The sequence below is a fragment of the Lygodium microphyllum genome, chromosome 6 (assembly GCF_053477565.2).
Source record: "Lygodium microphyllum isolate KBCC chromosome 6, Lygodium_microphyllum_v1.1.10, whole genome shotgun sequence".
Classification (NCBI taxonomy): domain Eukaryota; kingdom Viridiplantae; phylum Streptophyta; class Polypodiopsida; order Schizaeales; family Lygodiaceae; genus Lygodium; species Lygodium microphyllum.
In genome coordinates, this window is record NC_141140.1 from 173,499,255 (window position 1) to 173,524,472 (window position 25,218).

The 25,218-nt window shown below is 43.1% G+C and overlaps 1 protein-coding gene across 1 annotated transcript in view; it reads left to right on the plus strand.

The window, feature by feature from the left end:
- The window catches only part of LOC148035419 (osmosensing histidine protein kinase SLN1-like), a 38,928-nt gene extending 20,350 nt beyond the window's left edge, over nt 1-18,578 (plus strand). Inside the window, exons 8-9 of the mRNA XM_087680420.1 lie at nt 2,021-2,669; nt 17,751-18,578. Of these exons, the coding sequence (XP_087536546.1) occupies nt 2,021-2,669; nt 17,751-17,963 (862 nt within the window). The 3' untranslated portion in view covers nt 17,964-18,578. The remainder of the gene's footprint in view (nt 1-2,020; nt 2,670-17,750) is intronic.
- Nucleotides 18,579-25,218: the final 6,640 nt, after the last annotated feature.

Below are 25,218 nucleotides of genomic sequence, written 5' to 3' on the forward strand. Positions count from 1 at the left end.
TATGAGTGTTGATAGTTAATTAAAAAATGATGTATGGTATGTAGACTCAGGTGCCTCTAACCACATGACTTCTTATGGAGAGTGGTTTAGAGAGATACGTAGTCTAGAGTCTCCAAGCTATGTGGAGACGGGGTATGATACAACTCACCTATTACTCATGCTAGAAATGTTCATTTGAGTATGTAGAATGGTAAAACTAAGTACTTGACATATGTGTTGCATGCACCAAATATAACAAAAAACTTGGTTTCTGTTGGTGAGATAGTAGAATAGGGATTGCAAGTTCGGTTCACATCTGATGATTGTTATGTTGAAGATCTCAATAATGATTGTAGATTGATTGTAAAAGGGAAACATGCTGGTAGATTGTTTACTCTTTATACAAGTCTACGTGAAATGGATGTTGCCATGTTTACATAGGGTTTGTGTTATGGTTGATATTGAAATTTGGCATAAGGAAATTGGTCATATGAATGTGCAGTGGTTGAAAAGGCATGGTTGAAAAGGCATGCAATCAAAACAGATTGTGGATGACTTGCCTAAGTTTAGAGTTAATGGGATACATAAAATATATAAAGTATGTCAATTTGAAGAGTAAGTAAGGCATGCATTTGCACATGAAAAGTATGTATGTAAGAAGCCACTTGAATTGAAACATTTTGATGTGTGGGGTCCTACAAAGATTACAACTTTGAGTGGTTGCGAGTACTAAGTTTCCTTCATTGATGATCATACTTGCAAAGTATAGGTTTACTTTATGTGTGAGAAAAGTTCACTTTAAAAGCTATAAGGCTTTGGTTGAGAAGGAGACAGGGTTGCATATTAAATGCCTAAGGTCTGATGGAGGGGGAGAATATCTCTCTAATGAGTTTTTGATTTTTTGCAAAAAAAATAGTATATAGAGCCAGTATACATGCAGATATACTCCGTAGCAAAATGGAGTTGTTGAGCGGAAAAACATGCATATTGTAGAGATAGCTTGTGCATTGATGTTAGAAAGAAGCTTGCCTCATTACTATTGGGCTAAAGTAGTTGCTACTACTGTATACATGATGTACAGGATGCGCACTATTGCTATACATAGTATAACACCCGAAGAAAAGTTTATAGGTAGAAAGCCAAATTTGTGCCATTTGAAAGTATTTGTATTGCTTATGTGCATATACCTAATGAGTTGTGCATTAAATTGGATCCCAAAGCAAAAAAGTATGTAATGAGGGAGACGGACTAAGAGTGATGAAGGAATAGGAGTGTTAGAATGCCCACAAGATGCCCTATTTATAGGGGATTTTGGAGCATTTGTCCTACCATGTGCAATACCTACCAATAATACAAATGAAGCCTTTTTTTGGGGCTGCTAGTGGAAACTGGAAATTAGGAGTTAATGTACTGCAATTAAATGTTAATGCATCTGCTGACTTTGGTTGCTCAACATGGCTTTCATGTGCTTGTTCTTCATAAAGAAAACTGATATGAAGGAGTCTATTTCTGTTTTAGACCACATCAGTAGATTGCACGTTAAGCTGCACATATGTCACCAAGTATCTAGAGCCGAACATGCAAGGGGAAAAAGAGGACGTGTTTGCATTTTTATACAACAAATGTAATGTTACACAACAAAAGAGATAAAACTTGTTTAACTTTAATGTACTTAGATGCAATGCATAACAGCAACATTGACCGTTTACATTACATTGGATTCAGACTCCAAGGATTTCTCATGAGCTATGTTGATACTCAGAAGCTGCCGGAAGGCTGCACCTGCAAACTTCAGTTATGTTTGCTGGCATTTTCTTGCTGAGTTTTCCTCTGATGTCTGTGAAATTGCCTATGGCATACCTTGTCAGCCTTTTGCATGTTTGTGGAACAACTAGAGATCCAACGTGAAAGAAGTGTTATTGCTTTGACAACTAGAGGTTCAATGTGAAAGGAAGTGCCATGTGTTGTTCCTTTCATGGTCTTCCGGTTTTGGTCACTGGGATCTATTTGCATGCAGATCTAATCCTCGTTTTCTTAACAGGCTAGTAGGGATGATGGGTGGCCGCATTTGGCTTGAAAGCGAGCTAGGGAAAGGGAGCACTTTCCATTTTGTTGCTTGTTTTGAGAAAGGAGATCCAGCCAAATGGCAAGATATGATAGGAAACAATGCAGAAAACAGATTTGGGGAGGTCTTTCTCAACCATTCCATCATATCCCAATCTGCATTTTCTGTCAATGCTCAAAGTGAAGAACAGAAAGTAGCTTGCAAGGATACAGACTTGAACAATTCATGCACAGGTGGAAGTTATTCACTCTTGGAGAGTCCAAAAGCTGCAAAGCAAGCCTCTAATCTCAACATAGGCAATGATACTATGAAGGGCTCCTTGACTGAAACTTCTGCCTCAGAAAACAGTGAAGCACAGGAGACTGAGGATGCTTTAAGGCAAGCAGAACTTACAAAAAGAAAAATCACTCCTCAATTAGAACCTCGAGAACCGGAAGCTCAGAGCCTTATTTTCAAAGGCATGAAGATTCTCCTGGCAGAAGATAATTTAGTTAATCAGAAAGTAGCATGTCAGCAGTTGAAAAAGTTTGGTACAGAAGTTGATGTTGTGAGTGATGGAGAACAGTGTCTTATTGCTCTCCAAAAGGCTCGGGACAAGTATGACCTGATCCTTATGGATGTGCAGGTATCTTTTCTACACATTTTCACTTCATCATATTTTTGTCTTCGCTGGTCTGCTCTAATACTCTTGTCCTTTCTTGAATCTAGAGGAAATGAAAAAAGTTTTGAATTGTTAAAAAAAGTCCATCATACTATGCAGTCCAGGCAGCTTATTCATCCAAAAGTTTGGAATGCATTTTCATCTGGGTGTCAGCCATACTAAGATGGGAGTGTATCTGTGAAGGCCCACAAGATGTCTGATGCTTGTATCATACAGAATTGTGCAGAGGACTGAACAAGGAACAACATTGCAAAATGTTCAGGGAAATTGCTGAGTAAGAACATGAAAAGCTGTATGAATGGGACTTGCTGCAAACTTAAAACAAGTGATGTCACCATTAGAATGGAGGGATGGATAAATTGCTTTTATTCCTTAAAAGAACTATCAATAGTTGACACTCGAGTGCTTGTCTATTGAAGAAGGCCCAAAAAACCATACCCAGTTGCCTAAGCCCGTAGCATGTAAGTGGAGATTCTCTATGGGTCCTTAGGTACATGGTTTGTTTCTGCTCATGTGGCTCCCTAGAGCTGGGCCCATTGTTGTGAGTCCTAGGCAGTGACATAATTCTTTGGTCCTTTAGGACTGGTTACATCCTAGGAAAAAAAGAAAACATCTCCAGGAAAGTGGATACCTTTCCCATGCAAAACTCCCTTCAGATTGATTCTTCCACCTGTTTCTTTGACAAATTTGTCAGAGTGAGAAAATATCTCAAAGTCTGATGATCAGTTTGAACAACAAAATTACTACCTACAAGGTTGTGTTTCCACATAGAAAGAGCATGAATTGTGGCCAACAACTCTTTTTCATAAACCTATAAATTCTTTTCAGCACCATGCAAAACTCTAATCTAATAGACCATTTCAGTCATCTCCTGCTTGTAAGCCTCAGTCTGATTCAGATGGGGACATTAGGAGCTCTGTCATTCAGTTTGTCATGGGTTTTGATGGAGTAGGCAGCTCTATTTAGAGCATGCATTTCTTTTTCAGTTGGATCTAGGTGTGGTCACATTGGCTGGGTATTTTCCATGCGCATTTCTTTTTGAGTGTGACTAGAGGCCGTGTTTACACTGGTAGATGGTGTAATCAGCCTTTCAGTTTTGGCAGCCAACATTTCTTGATTATTTTCTCACTGATGATCAGGTTGGCTAGTTTCCAACATTTTTGGCTTTATAAAGCCTGGCTCCAGTGGTTGCTATCATCCTTTGTAGGTCCTAGCACACTCTGATATTTAGAGATTCTCCTTCTTCTTTTAGTGTTGCCTTTCATCATCAGGTTGGAAAGCCTCCATGTCAATCAAAGAAGCAAAAGCTCAACCGGGAGAGAGCATAGACTTGGCCAAGGTTGTCCACGTCTGATGGACAAGTCAACTTGTCCACCCATCCTGTCCCGTCCGATCTGTTCCCTGTGACCCGTCCGACTGCGCCCGCCACCCCGTGGCCGTTATGCCGCACGCGTCCCGATTGCCATACGCCTGGGTCTTGTGGCCAATAAAGCTATAAACGGTCACTTTTTTTGACTGTTTTCAAGCTCGTTTTTCTTTTCTTCTTTTTTTCATACCTTTCTTTTCTTTCTTTCTTTCTTACCTTTCTTTTTCTTCTTTTCGTTCTTGAATCTTCTCTATTTTTTTTTCTTTCTCTCTATTCTTTTCTTTCTTTCTATCATTTTTTTTTCTCACAAAGACTTAAGAGAAAAGATTAAAGATTAAAGTTTTAAACTAACAAGTTTAAAAACTCTCTCTCCTTTCCTCACTCTCTCTCATCATTCAAATTTCATCCATCTCTCTCTCTCTCTCTCTCTCATATACACACAATGGATTATGGCACAATGTAACTATCCTCTCCCATGGATGATGGGCCACCATTCAAATTTCAGAATTTGAAATCTCTTTCCCCCCCCCCCCCCCCCCAAAAGGGCCAACTCTAAACCCCAAAGCACTCTCCCTTTCTATAAAATCTCCCCTCCTTCACCTTCTCATTCATCCTTTCAAGTTCTCCACCCTTCCTATTCATTTCAAGCTCTCCATCTTTACTACTCTCGCAAGCTCTCTCCTCAAGTTCTCCCTTAACTTCTCAACCCTTCAAACCTCCTCCTCCATCAAGCTATAGTCTCTCTGTACTCCCTCAAGTTCTCTACTCTTTCCACTCCTTTCTTTAATCATCTCACCCTTCACCCATGACTCTCTAGGCGCTCTCTATACATCATCAATGACACCCCCTCTCCATGAGGCCTTTCGCTTGCATTGTGTCTACTTGGAATCAATGAAGAAGAAATCCAACACTTGCAACTGGCAATGCAAGTATTGCCCAAAGCTCCAAATCTTATCTATCACTCACCTTCTCATCCACCTTTGTAAATTAGGAGGGGAAGCCACACCATGCCCCGGTATTCCTGACGATGTCTACGAAGATTGTTGTCGGAAATACTTGCCACTGAAGTGACGCAAAGGCCTTTCAAGGGCAAGTGAAGAGGTGATCTCTCCCGATCATGAGGTCTCGGATACGGAAGACGATCCCTCTCCAACTGTCTCAGTTTCCTCCGTTGGAGGGGTCTCTTTTATCCCATCTAGAAAAAGCCATTTGAGTGGTGTACCTATGCCTAAGAGACAATCCACTCTTGCCCAAGCGATGCGGCAAGTTTCCGGTCCTCTCTCGGATCTCCTTTCTCAAGGAGAGGCAAAGGCAAGCGAAAATAGAGATTGCACGCACCATAATTGTGTGTAATCTCTCTTTCTATATTCTCAAAGTGGATCGATGGAAGCGGATGGTGAAAGCCATCGCCGTTGTTGGTCCATGCGAGGGATGGCACGATGTCATGTATAATGACATGCGTATCAAGAAACTCGATGAGGAGAGAGAGGATTGATAAGTCCCTTGAGCCCGTGCGTGTTGGTTGGGCAAAGTATGGATGCTCTATCCTATTCAATGGATGGAGTGACCGCAAAAAAAGGGGGATTATCAACATCCTCGTCTCTTGTCCACTTGTCACATACTTCCTACACGTGGTGGATGCGGACACAGGGGGAAGGAGAACCACGGGCTCGTTCTTGTATCGGCACATATGGCAAGCCATCATTGAGGTAATGCTTCTAAATCTATTATTTTGTAATTTTTTTTAAAAACCTTCTAAATTTATTCTAATTTCATCGTGTATAATCTTATAGGTTGGGCTGAAAAATGTGGTGTAAGTTGTCACGGACAATGCCTCGTCTTATGGAAGATATAGACAAGTTGAAGTGGGTGGCGAGGATTGTCAACGATGCTTGTACAATTGTTGGCTTTGTCAACTCCAAGGTCTGAGTTCTTGCGATTTATTGCTCATACTCAGACTTGGAGTTGAAGAAGCCCTCGAAGACTTCGTTTGCGGGCATGTGGCTTCTCCTCGGGTATCTCTATGACGCTCGCAAAAGCTACAAAAAACGGTTGTATCAAATGAGTTTAAGAAATGTCTTGAAGGGGAGTTCACATCAAGCTAAGTAGAAGCAAAGGCCATTCAAAAGCTTTGTTTAAAGGAGAAATTTTGGATGGATGTGAGGGGTATTATCATTGCCGTCACTTCCATCTACAAGATGCTTCGCATGACGGGAACATGGAGGGGGTCACTATTGGCCTCCTATATTATCTTATGGTGGATGCAGTGGAGGAGATACAATCATCGATCATCTTGGATGGGAAGGTCTCTTCTTTATGATATTGTTAAAAAAAAAAAGATTAATGCTTCTTTTTAGTTTTAGAATCTATATTTTATATTGTCTCACAAATCTCCCTCTAAATCTCTATCAGTTTACACCTACTGCAGTGATATCTTGGATACGACCCCTAAAAGAGACGACATTCTTTTTTTGACAAAGAAAAGATGGGAGTGGATGAAGCGACCCATACATGGGTTTGCGGCACTCTTGCATCCCACCTTAAAAAAACCCTCTCTTCATGGATGCCAATGTCCTTGCCGATCGTGATGCCTTTATTCAAAAGGCTTTGGTGGAAGAGTACCACAGTGCTTTCCTCCAAGAGCTCATTAATTATAGCGATCAAAGGAACACTGCTTTCATATCTACCATTTGTTCGAAGTGGGAATCATTGGTGAAGCCTATTTTTTGGTGGGAGTCATTTGGCTACCAATTGCCTTATCTCCAAAGAGTGACCTTATGCATTCTTGGACATGTTTGAAAATCTCTTATCTTTTTTAATTTAATTCTAGTTACAACTTACAACTTGCAAGTTTAAAGTTTAAACTTACTTTTTCTTCACATGGTTTAGGATTGTTCGTCGGGTGCATGTGAGAGGAATTGGTCCACCTATTCCCTCGTGCACATCAAAATTCGTAATCAGCTTAGCACATGACAATTGGAGCGACTAATTTATTGTCGCTTCAATTTACGCATGCTATGCAATATGCATGAGATGTCTATGGCAAGATAGATATCGTATATCTAATTTTTATACTTTTTAGTTCATAACTTTATTCATAGATTATGAAATATATTTAAAGAAGTTTCATTTGTTTAATCTAAGGTCTTCATTTTTTAAATGTATAGATAAATGTGGATTTACTCAAGTTCTTTGCTAGTACACTTAAAAGTGTGACTTGCGGGAGAGACTTGGAGGAGGAGCAAATCTTTAGGGAGCTTTACTTGGAACTCGAGGAGATAGATCGGCGGGTCTCTCGCACTCATGCACGGCGTGCCCATGTTGTAATTCGCCCTCGCGCTGGTAGCGATGGAACTTCCACTTCGGTATCCACATTGGTTTCCTGTGATGCTTGTAGGGCCCTTAGATGCTACACGAGGTGTGGGAGTGGCTTGAGAAGTATTCCTAGTTCGGCGTAGGAGGACATACCTATCATTGCCTCCCACCTAGAGCTTAGAGAGCCCGACTATGATGACGATGGCTCCTCAAGCGGTGACAAGGATACTTGTAGCTTTGATGTCGAGAGTGATATAAGCACCTAGAGTAATCATGTATCTTGATTTGGATTGAGCCATGTATGATGGCTTTTATCTCAATCCATTTTTGTACACTTTTTGTATGAGATTGCACATCTGGCTCATAATAAAGTTGTTGGTTTCATTATTCATGCTACATAGTACACTCTCGAGTCTTGTTTCAACTCTCTTTTGTATTTTGACTTGAATCTCTAAGTTTATGTTTTAACTTTTAAGTCCAAACATTAAGCATAGACTTAAAATTATATGTATTTTTTCTTTTATTGAATGTAGGTCCAAGATTTGTTAGTCCGATCGGTACCGTACTAGCATCGGACTGTACTAATCGAATGCCATTGGAAGTGACAACCATGGTTTTGGCAAAGGGAGTGACAAAAAACCATGTCTTCAACGTAGTCAAGATGGATAGATTTGTGCAATGTCCATCCTTAATGGAAATACATGCCCACCATGTGAGTACCTGAAATGAGATAAGGACTGACATACCAATGTCTCACGTTGAGATGGTTTGGTGCTAACCTATGGATATAAAACTAAGGGAAAAAAGCTTGCAAAGCTAAGGTAAAAGGGGATTTCTAAGAAGGTACTTAGTCTAGGGATGATAAGCCTATTGGCCCAATTCAAGCAACCTAAAGAGTTGAGTAGAATAAGCTAGACTAGCCTAACTATCACCATTGAGCACATCCTTTAATAGGTTTGGTAAAGGAAGTCGTCTTGAGTGGGTGAACCCCCATGGACCTTGGATGTGTGGTGAATTCTCATGAGATTGACTAGGTGGACTTAGGGCTCGAGTTCGTATGTGGTTTGGAAGACTAGTTAACCATACCTTTAGGAGTCATGAAAGATGTTGACTGAGGGCCTTGTCCATGAACCACATTACTTGTTTGAGAACCAAGGGTAGGAAGGATGGGAGAAGGTGCGAGATCAAGACATCCTCTTGGCTGCCTATGTGTATTAGCGTGGTCACGTATGGGTGTGCTCGAGGTATGGTAAGAGTTGGGACCGTGGATGTGTAGTGAATTCTCATGAGATTGACTAGGTGGACTTCAGAACTCAAGTTCACATGAGGTTTTGGAAGACTAGTTAGCCATACCTTTAGGAGTCATGAAAGATGTTGACTGAGGGCCTTGTCCATAAACCACATAACCTGTTTGGGAACCAAGGGTAGGAAGGATGGAAGAAGGTGTGAGATCAAGACATCCTCTTGGCTGCTTGGGTGTATTAGCGTGGACACCTATGGGTGTGCTCGAGGTATGGTAAGAGTCGTGAGGAGGTTTATAAGGAATACCTTGGGCCTTGGATTGACACTTCTGTTAGAGATCACAGCCAGGCAGGTGCAGTCGGACAGGTACAGCAGTGTGCAGTCGGACTGCACAGTCGGACTGCCACGTGGCAGTCCGACCTGTGCAGGCAGTCGGCTGCATTTAATGCAGTCGACAGGCAGTTTCCTGGCGCCTCATTTTCGCCCAGATTTCTGGCTATAAATAGGCAACATCTCCAACAGTCTCCTACACTTCTCTGCTCGCAGATTACAAACCGGTGACACGCGCAGATTCCGTCTCTGTTCGCAGATTTCAGACAGGAGACAGTGCAGACTGCAGCGGACTTCGAGGTGAACAGCAGGTTGCATCGTCGAGGTGGAGACACGCAGTCCAGCGCACTGCGCCCGTGTATATATCTGCATATCTTTGTATTCAGCACACTTTATACAGCAGATCTTCATCTTCCACTGTCTCTTTCTCTCTCTTCTCTCTCTGCATTCTCTCTTTCTCAGTCCTACGCTTCCGCACCGCTGCACTCTGACATGGTAGAGGGCTGACTGAGCGCAGAATCAACCTGAAGAGGAGTTTCTATCGCGACACAAATTTGCGTTTTCAGCGTTTGAGGGCAGACAGGAGGTCTGCGCCTTGGAACAAGGCTGAAGCAAGTGTGGGTGCGCAGGAAAGGAGTCCAGGTGGTGGATTTGCTGCAGGAAAGGAGTCCAGGTGGTGGATTTGCTGCACTCTGACATGGTAGAGGGCTGACTGAGCGCAGAATCAACCTGAAGGGGAGTTTCTATCGCGACACAAATTTGCGTTTTCAGCGTTTGAGGGCAGACAGGAGGTCTGCGCCTTGGAACAAGGCTGAAGCAAGTGTGGGTGCGCAGGAAAGGAGTCCAGGTGGTGGATTTGCTGCTATTTACTGTTGTTTGACGTGGAGGAAGTTTGAGTTTTCAGCCTACAAGTGCAGGTTTTGCTTTTTCATCGCCTTCGGCGGGTGAAGAAGTTTCAGGACGCGGAAGAGCCTTAGCAGGCTGAGTTTTCACAGTCAGAGGGGGCTGCTTTTGCGTTTGTAAAGGTTACAGGTGAAGATGTCCACAGAGATTGACTCGGAGTTCCAGTCGATTATGGACTGAAAGGTGCCTGTCTTACCGGCTCTTCCTGCAGATCAGAAGCTCGACGGCGACAACTACCGTATATGGCGAAACTCTCTTCCGATGCTCATGCGGAGTTGGCCAAGGCTCAGTCTCATTGGGACAAACTGAATGCCAGGATTCGTTCCTTTCTTTTTCTATCATGTACTACAACCGTGATAGCTCACATCGAGCACTTAACGGTGGCTCGGGAGATATGGCTGGAGCTTGATCAGATGTACAATCGGATGACCCTTATGAAGCGGGTTTCTTTGGAGGTACAGATGCGGACCTTGTTTGTAAACAAGTCTTCTTCGCTCCGGGAGCACATTAACAAGCTAAGGCAGCTTCAGATGCAGGTTCAGAATGCGGGGAAGCCGATTTCCTCCGAAGACATGGCGATCACACTTTTGTCCTAGTTGCCGCCACGATTCGGTACATTTTACTCTGCTCTTATTGCTTCAGGGCGAGAGTCTACTCTTCGGTGGGAAGAGTTGGTTCCTATGGTCTTGGACCAAGAGGAACAGTTAAAGGGACAGAATGCTTCCAAGTCGAGGTGCTGACAGGTCAAGCCTCTCAGAAGAAGGGGAAGGACCAAAAGAAGAAGAAGGGGGATAACAAGTCCAAGAAGGACAAGGACAAGGACAAGGACAAAGAATCCACATGTATTGTGGAAAGACTGGCCATTGGAAGAAGGATTGCCCTGACAAAGACAAGAAGGACACCAACAAGAAGGACACAAAGGATTTTGGAGCGGTGGCTGCACCCTCATCAGCTGCATTTCTTCATAAGTAGTCATTGAGGACGCTTCACGGAATGCTTCTGATGCTGCGATGACGGCTTCCCAGGCTCGAGAGTGGATCGTTGATAGTGGTGCCTCCTGGCACATGACTCCTTCATCAGATGGTGTTGCCCAGTTGCAACCCTCGCGTGGGCAGATTCTCATTGGAGATAGCTCTTCAGTATCTATTGTAGGTTGGGGTAAGATGCAGCTTATTCCAGATGGACGCGGTGGTATCCATACCTCAGAGGTTTTGCATGTACCAGGCTTAGGGTACCATCTCCTGTCAGTTCATAAGATTTGCTCCCTTGGCCTTTTGGTGGAGTTTGACAGTACTACGGTGCGAGTTCTTGATCGTGGATCGAGGAAGGTTCTATCATCCGGATATGAGGAGAACGGCATTTATAAATTGAAGTCTTCCACCGCCCTCTCTACTCTTCTTCTTACCTCACAGTCACAATCAGAATTATGGCATGCTTGGTTTGGTCACCTCAACTATGATTATCTTCGGAGGGCGTCACGTGGATAGCTTGTTCGAGGGTTGCCGGATATAGTGGTGAGCCAGCAGCCATGTGTCTCCTGTATTCAGGGGAAGCAACATAGGGATGCCATTCCCCACACAGCTTCGCGGCGGTCTACTTCACTGATGGAGCTTGTATCTACGGATCTATGTGGCCCTATGAGGAATGAGTCCTTGCGTGGGAGCTCGTACTTTATGTTGATCGTAGATGACTACAGCAGGATGACATGGGCCTATTTTTTGGCATTAAAGTCAGAAGCTTTCTCACACTACAAGGATTGGCTTCTCTTTGAGGAGAACCGATCGGGCCGGAAATTGAAGACCTTGCAATTCGACAAGGGCGGTGAATTTGTTTCTAATGAGTTTGCTCTGTTTTGTGCAGATAAAGGAATTCATCAGGAGTTTGCCAATACCAATACTCCTCAAGAAAATGGCATTTTTTAACGGAAGAACCGCAGTGTGATTGAGATAGCGCGCATCATGATGGAGCATCGACAGACCCCTCAGGTTCTGTGGGCCGGGGCTGTGGCTACTGCAGTCCATATCCTTAATCGATCCCCTACTTCGGCCGTTGAAGGGATGACCCCGTTTGCGGCTTACTTTGGGACCAAGCCAGATGTTTCTTACTTTAGGGTCTTTGGGTGTGATGCCTATGTTCACATTCCCAAGGCTCACCGTGATAAATTTGAAGCAGCTTCCCGAAGACAGGTATTTGTTGGCTACAGCTCCCAGTCCCAAGGCTATCGATTGTATGATCCCGTCAAGCGGGATGTGTACACTAGTCGAGATATGCGGTTTGTGGAGGTTCCGGCTATAACAACGGGTGAGGAGCATCCTGTTCTTGGAGATCCAGGGGAGAGTTGGGCTCCTTCTACAGTTCCACTGGAGCCCGTGCCTTTTGATTATGATTCTGTTTCTACACAGAGTCTACTGTTCCACCGGACATCCCTATGGAGTTACCACCGGCGGATATTCCAGAGTCTTCCGCTGATGGAGAGAGACGAGGGGAGGTTCGGCCTCCTCCTTGCCGGGCCCGTGACACACTCCGTGATTCAGGGATCGAGGGGGTTCCTGAGGAGTGGGGACCGCAGGATGGTCCGCGGCGGTCACGGCGGCACCAGGCACATTCTACGGAGCTTGTTTGCTCTAACTATTGTTTGATGACCTGTGTTCTGCAGGATCGAGAGCCCACCTCTGTGAAGGAGGCTTTGCAGTCCGCACCATGGAAGAAAGCTATGGAAGCCGAGTTGGAGGCTATTGAGAGGAATGGCACTTGGTCACTCGTGCCCCGCCCCCCGAATAAGAAGGTGATTGGCGTCAAGTGGGTCTTCAAGACCAAATACCTTAGCGATGGTTCTTTGGATAAGCACAAGGCTCGCCTTGTTGCTAAAGGTTTTACACAGCGCCCAGGGATTGATTGTCATGATACTTTTGCTCCCATTGCTCGTATGGCGACCATTAGAGCTGTTCTTGCCTTGGCTGGCCATAGGAGATGGCCTGTTTATCAGTTGGATGTGAAGTCTGCCTTCCTCAATGGTGATTTGAAGAAGGAGATCTATGTTGAGCAGCCTCCTGGCTTTGGATTCTCCGATGGGAAAGTATACAGGTTGAAGAAGGCCTTGTATGGCCTCAAGCAGGCTCCGCGTGCATGGAACGAGAAGATTGATTCGTTCCTCCAGTCTCAGTTGGGATATCGGCGTTCCAAGGCCGATCCGCAGCTTTATGTTCACACTTCCGAGGATGGTTGTGTGCTTTTTGTGTTATATGTTGATGATTTGATTGTCACAGGTGATCATGCACAGCAGGTCCAAGAGATGAAGTCAGCTTTACATCGGACGTTCGAGATGATGGACTTGGGTCTACTCCATTTCTTTTTGGGCCATGAGATTTATCAGTCTCAGAGGGGGATCTTCATCTCTTAACAGAGATATGTACAGGAGCTCTTGGTGTCTTTTGAGATGGAGGATTGTCGGACCCTTTCTACTCCTATGGATCCGAACTGGAAGGCCACTTCCCATTCAGCTTCTCCTATGGCGGATGCTTCCCGCTATCGTCAGTTGATTGGGTCCTTGATTTGGCTTCTCAACACTAGGGTTGATCTTTGTTTTGTTGTTGGGCTCTTGGCCGGGTTCATGAGTGAACCTAAGACGGTGCATTGGCAGGCTGCTCAGAGGATACTTCGGTATTTGAGGGGGACGTCTGATTTAGGGATTCATTATCCCGCAGGGACAGATGGTTCAGATCTTGTACTTGCAGGTTGGAGTGACTCGGATTGGGCCGGTGATGTGGACCGCAGGCGGTCTACTACAGGTTACTGTTTTACCTTGGGTGCAGGTGTTATCTCATGGAGTAGCAAGAAGTAGCCCACGGTAGTCCTTTCGTCTACTGAGGCGGAGTATCGGGCCGCATCTTCCACCACATGTGAGGCTGTGTGGCTTCGGAGATTATTGGAGGAGCTTGAGTGCCCCCAGACTCGTCCTACTTTGCTGCAATGTGACAATGAGAGTTGCATTGCCTTGGCACGGAACCCTGTTTTTCATGCCCGGACGAAGCACATAGAGATCCAGTACCACTTTATCCGAGAAAAGCTTCTGGATGAGACCATCACTGTGGAGTACTGCAAGACGGAGGACAATCTTGCGGATTTGTTTACGAAGGCACTTCCCCAGGCTCTACTTCGGAGACATTCCAAATCCCTCAGGCTTCTACCCTGCCCAAGCTATGAGAGGGGGTGTTAGAGATCACAGGCAGGCAGGTGCAGTCGAACAGGTACAGCAGTGTGCAGTTGGACTGCAGAGTCGGACTGCCACGTGGCAGTCCGACCTGTGCAGGTAGTCGGCTGCATTTAATGCAGCCGACAGGCAGTTTCCTGGCGCCTCATTTTTGCCCAGATTTTTGGCTATAAATAGCCAACATCTCCAGCAGTCTCCTACACTTCTCTGCTCGCAGATTACAGACCGGTGACACGTGCAGATTCCGTCTTTGTTCGCAGATTTCAGACAGGAGACAGTGCAGACTGTAGCGGACTTCGAGGTGAACAGCAGGTTGCATCGTCGAGGTGGAGACACGCAGTCCAGCGCACTGCGCCCGTGTATATATCTGCATATCTTTGTATTCAGCACACTTTATACAGCAGATCTTCATCTTCCACTGTCTCTTTCTCTCTCTTCTCTCTCTTCTCTCTCTGCGTTCTCTCTTTCTCAGTCCTACGCTTCCGCACCGCTGCACTCTGACAACTTCTTGTCCACATGACTCCATCATTGGCAATGTGTGCAATATCTTTTGTTTTCGGGACTCGCCTTCCAAACTTTAGAGTTCTTGCCACCCCTTGATTCTCCCCTCTCAAGAAGTGCAAACCAAAACCCCTCTATAGATACCAAAGAAGAAGAGGTCTTATTTTGGACTTTGTCATATAGCGTGTGCAAGAGCACTAGTTGACATTTGAACTCGTAGTAGGGCAACGAGATGACTTGCTGCATAAAATTGAAGTAGATTCTGGAATAGCTTCATTTTCTCACAATGATGGCGGGGTTATATTTGTGGTTTATGGGGTAGAAGATTGACATTGTCACGTGCATTGAGGATATTGAGTCATGAGTGAAATCGAGATAATAGCCCAATGCATTTGCTAGTAACTCCACATTAGTTGTAGCATTGTGAGCCTTCCATTGACAGACAAGATGAGGGTGGGCCTAGCCCTTAGATTGATGAATAGTTCTCTAAGATCTTGGCACACAAGCAATGGTTGCATGAGGTTCAAGTACCAAAAACTAGTTCTTAGAGACCTTGGAATTCAATCACTTGTTGCGTGAGGTTCGGCCAAGTCGTGAAGTTTGATATGTTGGAAGGAGGCTTATCTCTAAATGCATTCTTGGTCGTAACAATTGGAGTTTGAGTGCTAAATATGGGATAGGGAGGATAGGGAGAGGGATTGGAGTGCACTTGGATATTCATACCAAAGTGCCCACCATGCACAAGGATAGTGTACGTAGTGGATTGCAATAGTGGTGAGAGAGTTTGACTAGGCAACTATATGAGAATTGTCTAAGTAGCCTGAGGGTGAGAGAATGACAAACCATAAGGGCGAGATGGATATCCTTTGTTTGAGTGGCCAAGGGGATACCCAATGCAAGAGCACAAGGAATATGCAGGGTATCCACGTGCAAGTAGATGGGAGATGCACTTTCTTGTATGATAGAAAGAGCAACAAAGAAAGGTTTTGGCTCACCCAATTCAAAAGGATTATATGAATCTTTCACCACACTTGGTTGAGATGGCATTGTATTGCAATCATCTTGAAAGTGGTTTGTACCTCCCTAGCTGAGAGGTGGCTATCCTCAGTAGCTGGTTGCCATGATTGATACTCACCTACCTATGGTGTGACATGAGTTGGTGGTGGAAGATCATATAGAGGAGTGGAGTTTGGCCCCACAGAGGGGAACCCTCTTTGCATGATTTCTTGAGACTTTGTGTTTGACATCTACATGGGTTGGTGAAGAAGCAGCAAAATAAGAAGAGGAAGACCTCATACCCTTCAAAAGGGAGAAGCAGTGTGGGTGGGAAGCTCTAAAAATGAAGGTGACCAATACATCAAGGTTAGTACATCTCACGTGCGCAAACCTAGTGCTTTCCGTTGCTTAGGATACTCTTCAGAAGAGCATTGGCTTTGATGCCATGTGAGAATACAGACCTTGCAAAGAAAACACGAAGCATAAGCGAACACAACTAACACAATGTACTCAGGCAAAACACAAATGAAGAAGAAGAGAATGAATGAAGAAAGATTGCTGAATGAAAACTCAGTGAAAAAACCAGTAAAGGATGTGATATATTTGATGCTTCAAAAGCGGACGGTAGTCCAACTGCTACTGTCTCTTGTGGGAGTGGGCTGAGGGATTGTTGTCCTCTATGAATGGATCCCAAATGCAGCAAACCACCAATCTCAATGCAGAATATCAGTGTACAAGAATGCAGGGGCTGACTGCAGCATTCAGGAGGTAGGCTGAATGCAAACACAGCTGGAGGACTGCAGGATGCAAAATGCAGCCACCTGGAGTGCGTCCAGCAGTTGGGCAGCAGCATCTAATCTGAAACGCTGCCTCTTGGAGATGACCAACAGCTGGATGGCAGCATTGGAAGGAGATGTTGGGATAGCAACCCAAAATGCAGCAGATCTGGGATGGGTGCGGATGCCAAATGCCAGTAGCAGCAGCAGCACCTGGAGACTCTTGTGCAGCAGGGTAACAGCCTGGAGAGGGGTGAGACAATTATGATGAAGATGATGACTAGAGGAGAGAGAGAGAGCTGGTGATGAATAGGACAGCAAAGAGGTTTGGATTGCTGGCATTGAAGGGTGATTATAAGGAATGAAAGTGGTGGTGCACGAGTCCTTGTTACAGAACTTTCTGAGCTGCTTGTTATACCGCACGCTAGCATGTCATTTTAATTGATATGATTCTTTTTGGGACTGTATTAAGAGTCAGCAATCAGTAAAACTTTCTAGGTGGCTTAACAATGAGTTGTTACTCAATGTAATACTCCATTTTATTTTGGTCTTATCACATGCTTATTTGGCATGAGTGACCCAAGCCTCGTATTTCCATATGACTAGATTGTTGGGTTTATTTTACGGGTGCACCTGGGTTCAAATTCATTCTAGTTGACTTATATATATCATACCTTTTTCTTGTCAGGGTCACTTATATAATAGACTGTGTCTGCCTCAAATATGTTTTAGTCTAAGTATTGTTACTCTAGTAATGTTCTAGCTCAACTATGTCTGAGCCTCAGCACTTTATGTTTTGCTTCTGGCTAAATCACACGTGATTATTGTCTGATCCCAGATTAGCAGATTACTAGATCAGCATTTATATGTAGGTTTACAGCTAGAGTGTTTTGAATTAATCAGGACTACTGCTTGGCTGGGATTATCTGAGTCTATTCAGGAGTTGTCCTGCAATTTAGCTATTGAGATGCCACATATGTGCTATTGTCAAGACCACGACCGAAAAGTGGCTGACCAACTTTAAGACCTTAACATGGGGCATCTCAGTTGGTTTTTTGCACTGGAAACAAACCAAGAGTAGGCATGAACAGGGTTGATGCTTGTGGCTGAACAACACCTTGTGCATTATCCACAAACTAACGTGGGGCATGTCATTTAGTTTGTTGTAATAGGCCTAACCAACAGTATCACCACGAGGATTGACTTTTGTGGGCACACAAGCTACAGGCTTCTGTTGGTCTCAAGCTTGAATGTTTATGATCAAAAGCTAAAGGTTACAAAGTGGTTTGTAACTTTTAAGTCTCCTTACTCTGATGTTAATAAGTCCTGTAATCATGATTAGCTTTAGTTAATGGTTCAGTTCTCCCAATTTTTACCATGTCTATGATTTTTCTTGGATCAAACAGATGCCTGTCTTGGATGGTTTGCAAGCAACGAAGAGGATCAGAGCTAATGAGGCAGAGTTTGGGTTTACACGCAAGCCAATCATTGGTCTCACTGCACATGCCATTCAAGGTTATAAAGACAAATGCCTAGAGGCTGGAATGGATGCATATGCATGCAAGCCATTTCAAGTAAAGCAACTTGTGGACGTCATTCAAACAGTATTGCAGCATTAAAAGTGAAGAAAATGGTTCCAACACCCCTGTACCAAACATCTAGCTTGACAGATGCAACACAAAATCTTCCTGTCCAATCAGAGCATATGGAATTGTATAGCTGGTTGGACCTCTTGTTAATGGAAAACTTACCCTTCACATGTGCAGTGGCAACACTTACACTCCCTTCTGTTCCCTTGCCAATCGATGATGCACATCAAATTTTTCCATTTGTAGAAAGCTATGCCGAGCATTAAAAGAAAATGTTCCTGGCATATTACCTAGATTGCACTAGTTTGGCTCATGCTGTTACTATAAATATGATTGAATTGAAGAGAATTCTCTTCTTTCTATTTCAATAAAAACTCGGACATTACTATGTGCAAACCTCCACTTGTGAATATTGAGGATTAATCTTATTCAAATGAGCCACACATTAGTCTCTTGCACTTTTTTATGGATGAGACTAGACCTAGCTAATGAAGCTACTTGTATGCCTCATCCTGTCCAAAAAGCTACTTGTAAAGCCTTATCCTAGCTGAGCTTGTCAAAAAGCCAAGCATTAGAGGGCCAGGCTCAAACCGCATAAAATGGTTTTCAAAAGTAGCACATAGAGTATCTCATACATTTCTAATATGGCTCTTCCACCTGCCTGTCTTAAAGTTTTGATTATAGTTAATCCAGATGGGATTTTGTGAGATTAATCGACATCTCAAATAAGGAGTGGTGCTGCCGCAAATGTCAGCAAGGGATGATCATAACAAATGGATGAATGGATTATAGTGAAACAATTCTTATTGTATGGCTCAAGGCTATTGCAATGGCTTGTTTTAATTTAACTCAGTTAAGGTTGGAATTGGTGTATCCAAGTTTCAAATGGCTTGGACTCATTTCTTCAAGAAAGTGAACTATTCAACTCAAAAGCAGACATGCACTCACTAATATATTTTCCAGCTAAAAGTGGCTCAAGACTTGGTAACTAGAAACAGTTTAGTGCGCACGCACGCACACAAACATGTATGTGTGTATGCATGTGTGGCAACTAGTTGATTATCCTATTTTGCCTTTACCATAAATTGCTATTTTTGTTCCACAAAGCAAGTCTATAAATTCATTAACTTGTTGCTAAACTAGGTGAAAAAGAAAGCCAGGTGCCAGTAAAAAAATCGAGGGTACATGCAAACAAAGATGACTCTTATCTCGGGATTTCTTTGTATGAGGCTAGCATCTATATTGTTCCCTCAACTCTTATTGGTTGTTGCTCATGTCGTTGGCATATCTCCCTCATCTCTCTCCGATGCAACATCTGTGTCTAATATCTTTGTATCCGTGGGCTTTGTGTTGCTTTGATCTCCTTGGGTCTTTGGATTGTCACCCCTCTCTATGTGGGTGTTGTGTGTGTGGTCATTGTTTGGAAGAAATTGGTGAGATGACTAATTTCCCTCTCTGTGCATTGCCAGTTTGTAGTAGTGATGTGCAGAGCCTTTGAATCTCAACTAGGAACTTGCCTAGGTAGTCTTGGTGTGGGGACTCCATGACTAGTCTAAGGGAGGGGTTTCCTCCAAATAGCAGGGTTTACCTAGCTCGGATTGTGGTATAGGCTTTGCATTTGTAGAGGTAGTGCTCCTCGCTCTCCATCTCTCGGCATAATATGCAGATTTTCTTAGCTCTAGGGATGTGAACTACTCTCCCGATCTCAATCTCGAGTTGGTGGGAGGATACCCTAAGCTAGCCAATGGCTATCTACATCTCATGTGGCATGTATACATCTAGATATCGAGGTCTCTCAATGAAGGTATTTGTAGTATTCTTTATGAAGTGGTCATGTAGTAAGATATCTTGGGGGGAAGGGGTTGCTTGGGTGATAGCCATGTATGTTGTATGTACAATTGGTACGGACCTTGTTGCAGAACTTTCTCTTTGTGTGGGAGAGGTGTATGAAGGGTGAGTTGAGATTATACTAAAAGGGGGGGAGATGGTCCATGTTGATCCTATATCCTATAAGCCACTACTCGACTTGGGTATACCATGAAGTCTGATGTCTTGCTTGAGCTAGTTGTCTAGAGGCCTTGAAGGCCTTGCTAGGTAGTCTATTAGGGTGCATGTCAAGTACTCTGTGTATGAGATGATAGTTTGAAAAAGGGTCTCTATTAGCTTGGGGGGTGCAGTAAACTCTACTCTAATGATCTCATGTAGTACTGATGGTTTGCTATGGATCATCCGTGAAAGCATGATGTCTGTGGTCCCTTGATTTGTGTCCATACGTATGTAGCCAAGCTAGGGGTCCAAATAGGTGCACCCTACATCGGTTGGTGTGACTAGTGTGTCAAATAGCCACCTCCATGTGTGAGGCTCTTGGAAGGGTGCCTAGTGGCAAGGTCTCTCCATCATGTGGTTCAAAATGAACATGAAACCTAATACCAATAACTATCCATGAATACATAAAAGATAGAGGGATGCTAATCTCCCCTTAGATAAAGGCCATCCTATAAGTTCAAGAGCTCATATTATTCTTGGAAAATGTTTTTCTACCACAATCTAGGCATGGCATTGAGATATATCCATCGCATAGTAATTAGGATTTTGGGAATAGATATCCAAAAATCTATATTTTAGGGAAAGTTGTTGAGTAAACAAACCTTGCTGGACCAAATTTGCCATAACTTCTAGTAGAAGTGTCCAAATGGGACATACCATATATCAAAACGAAGCTCTTGAAGAGTACTTTAAGCCCATGTAGATAACTTAATTTTGAAAATTAGGCACAATAAAAACTGTTCTAAAACAGCGTGCTGTCCTGAACCAGTCTGCATCATTACTAGCTCCATAAGCAATAGGCTTCAGCCACCAATGTATCCCTCAAGTAAGGATACTTATCCAATATAGAATCAGGTCTCCAAGAAGCTTCTTCAGGTGGTAAACCTCTCCATTTGATCAAATATTCCACAATAGAACGTGATCGAAGCTTCTTTTCAAGCTGACCTATAACAGCCTCTAGGATATACTGAATAAGACCGTCTTCATCAATAGGTGGCAGCTCATTAACTATATCCACTGGATCACCATAATAGGGCTTGAGCTGACTAACATGGAAGACATTATGAATCTTTGTAGAAGAGGGAAGCTCTAGTTTGTATGCCAAATCTCCAATTTGCTTAAGGATCCGGTAAGGGCTATAAAACCTGTGGGCAAGCTTATTACTAGATCCATCTTTTAACGTAGAGTACTTGGATTTGGGCACCTTCAACAAAACCAGCTCTCCTTCTTGGAACTCTAAGGGCCTCCTCTTCTCATTAGCATACATCTTCATTTGATCTTGAGCCTTCCTTAGATTCACCTTACATTGCTGAAGAAGGGTCTGCATTCTTTCCAACTCTTCCTTCCCATGAGGATTGACCTTTTCATTAAAGATGACTGTGGGTAAGGGCACCTTGTAACCATACAAAGCCTCAAAGGGTGAAACTCCTATGCTCGCATGAGTGAAATTGTTATAAGCAAACTCAGCCAAGTGTAACCAAGAATCCCATGGGTTTGGACATCATAGCAAAAATGGCAAAGATAAGTCTCCAACCATTTATTAACTTTCTCTGTCTGTCCATCAGTTTGAGGGTGATAAGCCGTAGATGGAGCCAATTTAGTGCCCATAGATGTAAATACCGTCTGCCAAAAGTTACTCATAAATTTTGAGTCTCTATCATGGACAATCATATGTGGTAATCCATGTAGTCTAAAAATCTGCTCCATAAACTGGCTGGCCACTTGAGAAGCAGTAAACTGAATCTTGGTTGGAATGGAATGGGCTGTCTTGGTGAGTCTGTCTACCACCACATAAATACTATTCCAACCCTTCTTGGTAGTAGGTAAGCCAGTAATGAAATCCATAGTAATATGAGTCCATTTACCCGTAGGAATAGGCAATGGCTATAACAAACCTCTTGGCTTATGGGTGCTGTCATTATTTTGCTGACAAGGCATATACTTTATAACAAAGTCCTTGACATCTTTCCATAGCCCTTTCCAATAAAAGCTTTTACTGATCCTGTCATAGGTCTTGAAAACTCCTAAATGTCCAGCTAGAGGTGAAGAATGTAACTCCTCCATAATTTTCCGCTTAAAAGAAGAAGTAGAGGGAATAACAATCTTGCTTTTCAACCAAATAAGACCATTTTAAGCTGGTAATGCAAGTTTTCTTCCATAAGACCTTGCTGTAATTTCTGAAAGACTTGGATGAATTCCTCATCTATAAGATAGGCCTCCTGTAATTCTTCAATCCGGTCATTATGTAATTCTGTCATAGCTGAAACTTTGTAGGCCCACATACGAGAAAGAGAATCAGCCACTATGTTATCTTTGCCCCTTGTATGAGTGATGTCAAAATCATAATTCTATAATGTAGCTACCCAATGCCGTTGCTTTGAAGTAAGATTGGACTGAGTAAGGAAATACTTAAGTACCCTGTGATCACTATGTACTCTGAATCGACTGCCATGTAAGTAATGGTGCCACTTCTTGATTGCATGCAAGATAGCCAACATCTCCTGGTCATAAACATTAATGGCCATTTCTTTATCTATAAGCTTATGGCTCTCAAATGCAATTACTCCATGCTCCTGAAGCAAAACAGCCCCAATGCCACGGCCACTAGCATCACATTGTATAGTAAATTCTTTGGAGAAGTCCGGGCATACTAAGATAGGAGTAGAGGTAAGGAGTTTCTTTAACTGGTTGAAGCTGCTATCTGCAAGAGCATCCCAAAAGAAAGCCTCCTTCTTTAACCTGTCAGTCAAAGGAGCTCCAATTACCGCATAATGCTTAATAAATCGGCGATAGAATGAAGATAAACCAAGGAATCCTCAAAGAGAGGTAGTAGTAGTAGGCATTGGCCAATCTCTTATGCATTGCACCTTCTTGGGATCAGCCTGTATTCCTTTTTCACTGACAATATGTCCCAAGTATTCCACTTCAGTCTGCATGAAAGAATACTTCTTCTCCTTAGCAAAAAGCCTATGATGTCTCAATACATCAAAAACCCTCCTCATATATGCCAAGTGATCCTGTAAAGTCTTGCTATAGATCAAGATGTCGTCAAAGAACACCAAGATAAACTGAAAGAGGAAAGGTTGTAAAATCTTATTCATCAGGCTTTGGAAGGTAGCTGGAGCGTTTGTAAGCCCAAATGGCATCACTAAGAAATGATAGAGCCCACGATCAGTCCCGAAAGCAGTCTTGACTTCATCACCCTCTCACATGCGAATCTGATGATACCCTGACCTCAAATCAATCTTCGTAAAAAATCGAGCCCCCTTAAGCTCATCAAGCAAATCATCAATCCTGGGTATAGGATACCTATTCTTCACTGTGATCTTATTGAGATCCCTGTAGTCAATGCACATTCTGAAAGATCCATCTTTCTTTTTGACTAACAGGGCTGGGGATGCATAAGGTGAGGAACTTGGCTCAATGAATCCCATTTCAAGAAGTTTCCTGATTTGCTTGGCTACTTTCTCTCGTTCACACTTTGATAATCTGTAAGGTGGCTTATTGATTATCTTTGAGTTGGGCTCCAAATCAATGGGGTGATCCAGTGCTCTCTTAGGAGGTAATGAAGCAGGTACTTCAAACAGATCTCTATACTCCTCAAGAAGAGCTGTCAAGGCTGGATGGTTTGCTGAATTATTGGGTTATTGTGTTTCTTTATTCAAATGCAAAACAAATATTTGTAAGCACTTCTTGTACTCTCTTTTGGGTTGTTGAATGGTGACAAGCTGAAAATCTAATCTACTAGGAATTCCTTGTAAATGGATAGGCTGTCCATTGGAGATAAACTCCATATATAACTGTGAGAAATCCATAGTGATCATGCCTAGTGTCATCAACCAATCACAACTGAGTACAATATCTATAGGCCCCATTTCCAGAGTGATCAAGTTTACCTTGGCTTCAAAATTTTCAGCCAACTGTAAAGAAACATGTGGGCAAATTTGTGTACTGATTTCCTCTTCACCATTAGCCACTTGAACTCTAATGGGCTGCTGTAAATCTGTGGGAACACAATTTAGCTTGTCCATGATGGACTTATTCACAAAACTAAGAGTACTACCACTGTCTATATCAAGATGAACACTGGCTTTCCACATATGCTTCCCTTCATACGGAGTGTATTAGGGCTCTTAGATCTTGTCCAAGTATCCATAGAGATAGAACAATTAGTGGCAACAAGCGAATCATCACAAGTTCCACCTGAGTCAAACGGAACACTTCCACCTGGATCAAAAGGAAAAAAGTCGGCTGGATCATAAAAATACTCCTGCCCAACTTCCTCCTCAAGATCTTCATTTTCAGCATTAAGTGCCATTGCATTAGCTTCATCTATGTCATCTTCAAAATCCCCAAAGACCAACATACTCTGAAGCTTGGGCTTGACATTTTTGTATACACACTTGGAGGCATGATCAGGTGTATACTTTTTCCCACACTTGAAACATAAGCCTTTGTCCTTCCTTTCTTTATAAAGATCCATAGGAATAGATTTAGGATTTGTATTGGTTGAGATGGACTTAGGCTTGCTATCCCCTTGTTTGAAATCAACTCTTGGACTGTTTGCTGTCCTGAAATTACTTTGAGGCCTAGAAGCATTGAATGGAGGATAAGTTGGTACCCGTAGGCTCCCATTTGGCACATGATTACTGCCATAAGTGTTACCAACTTGTCCTTGCTTTAAAACAGTCCTTGGCTGTCCAAAACCAGGCTGAAATGAAGATTCTTTTCTATACTTTCTTCCATAGCGCTCCGCAAGCTCAATAGCCTTAAAGAGTGAAGTAGGATTTTGTGCCATAACATCAGCTGATAAAGATGGCTCCAAACCATACATAAACTTGTGAAGCTTAGCCTCATCACTGATGCTTTCCACATACATGGTCAGGTTGAGGAATTGGTTAGTGTACTCTCTTACACTTAGGCCCCTTTGTTCTAAACCATACCATCTCCATGCTAATTTCTCTTTCTCAAGAGGAGAAACAAATACTTCAGCCATAAGTGTCTTGAAAGCTTCCCAACTCTCTACAAGTATGTTTTCCTTTTTAATATACCGCCACCAAGTATGGGCAAATACCTCCAAATGCAAGGAAGAAAAGTGAATCTTCATGTCATCAGTTTTAGGGAATATGTCAAAGTAGGACTCCATCTTAGAGGTCCACTCCTCTAGATCCGATGGTGAAGATGACTGACTATTAAATTTGGCTAGAATAATTTTGTCCTTAAGCTCTCTTTCATGAAA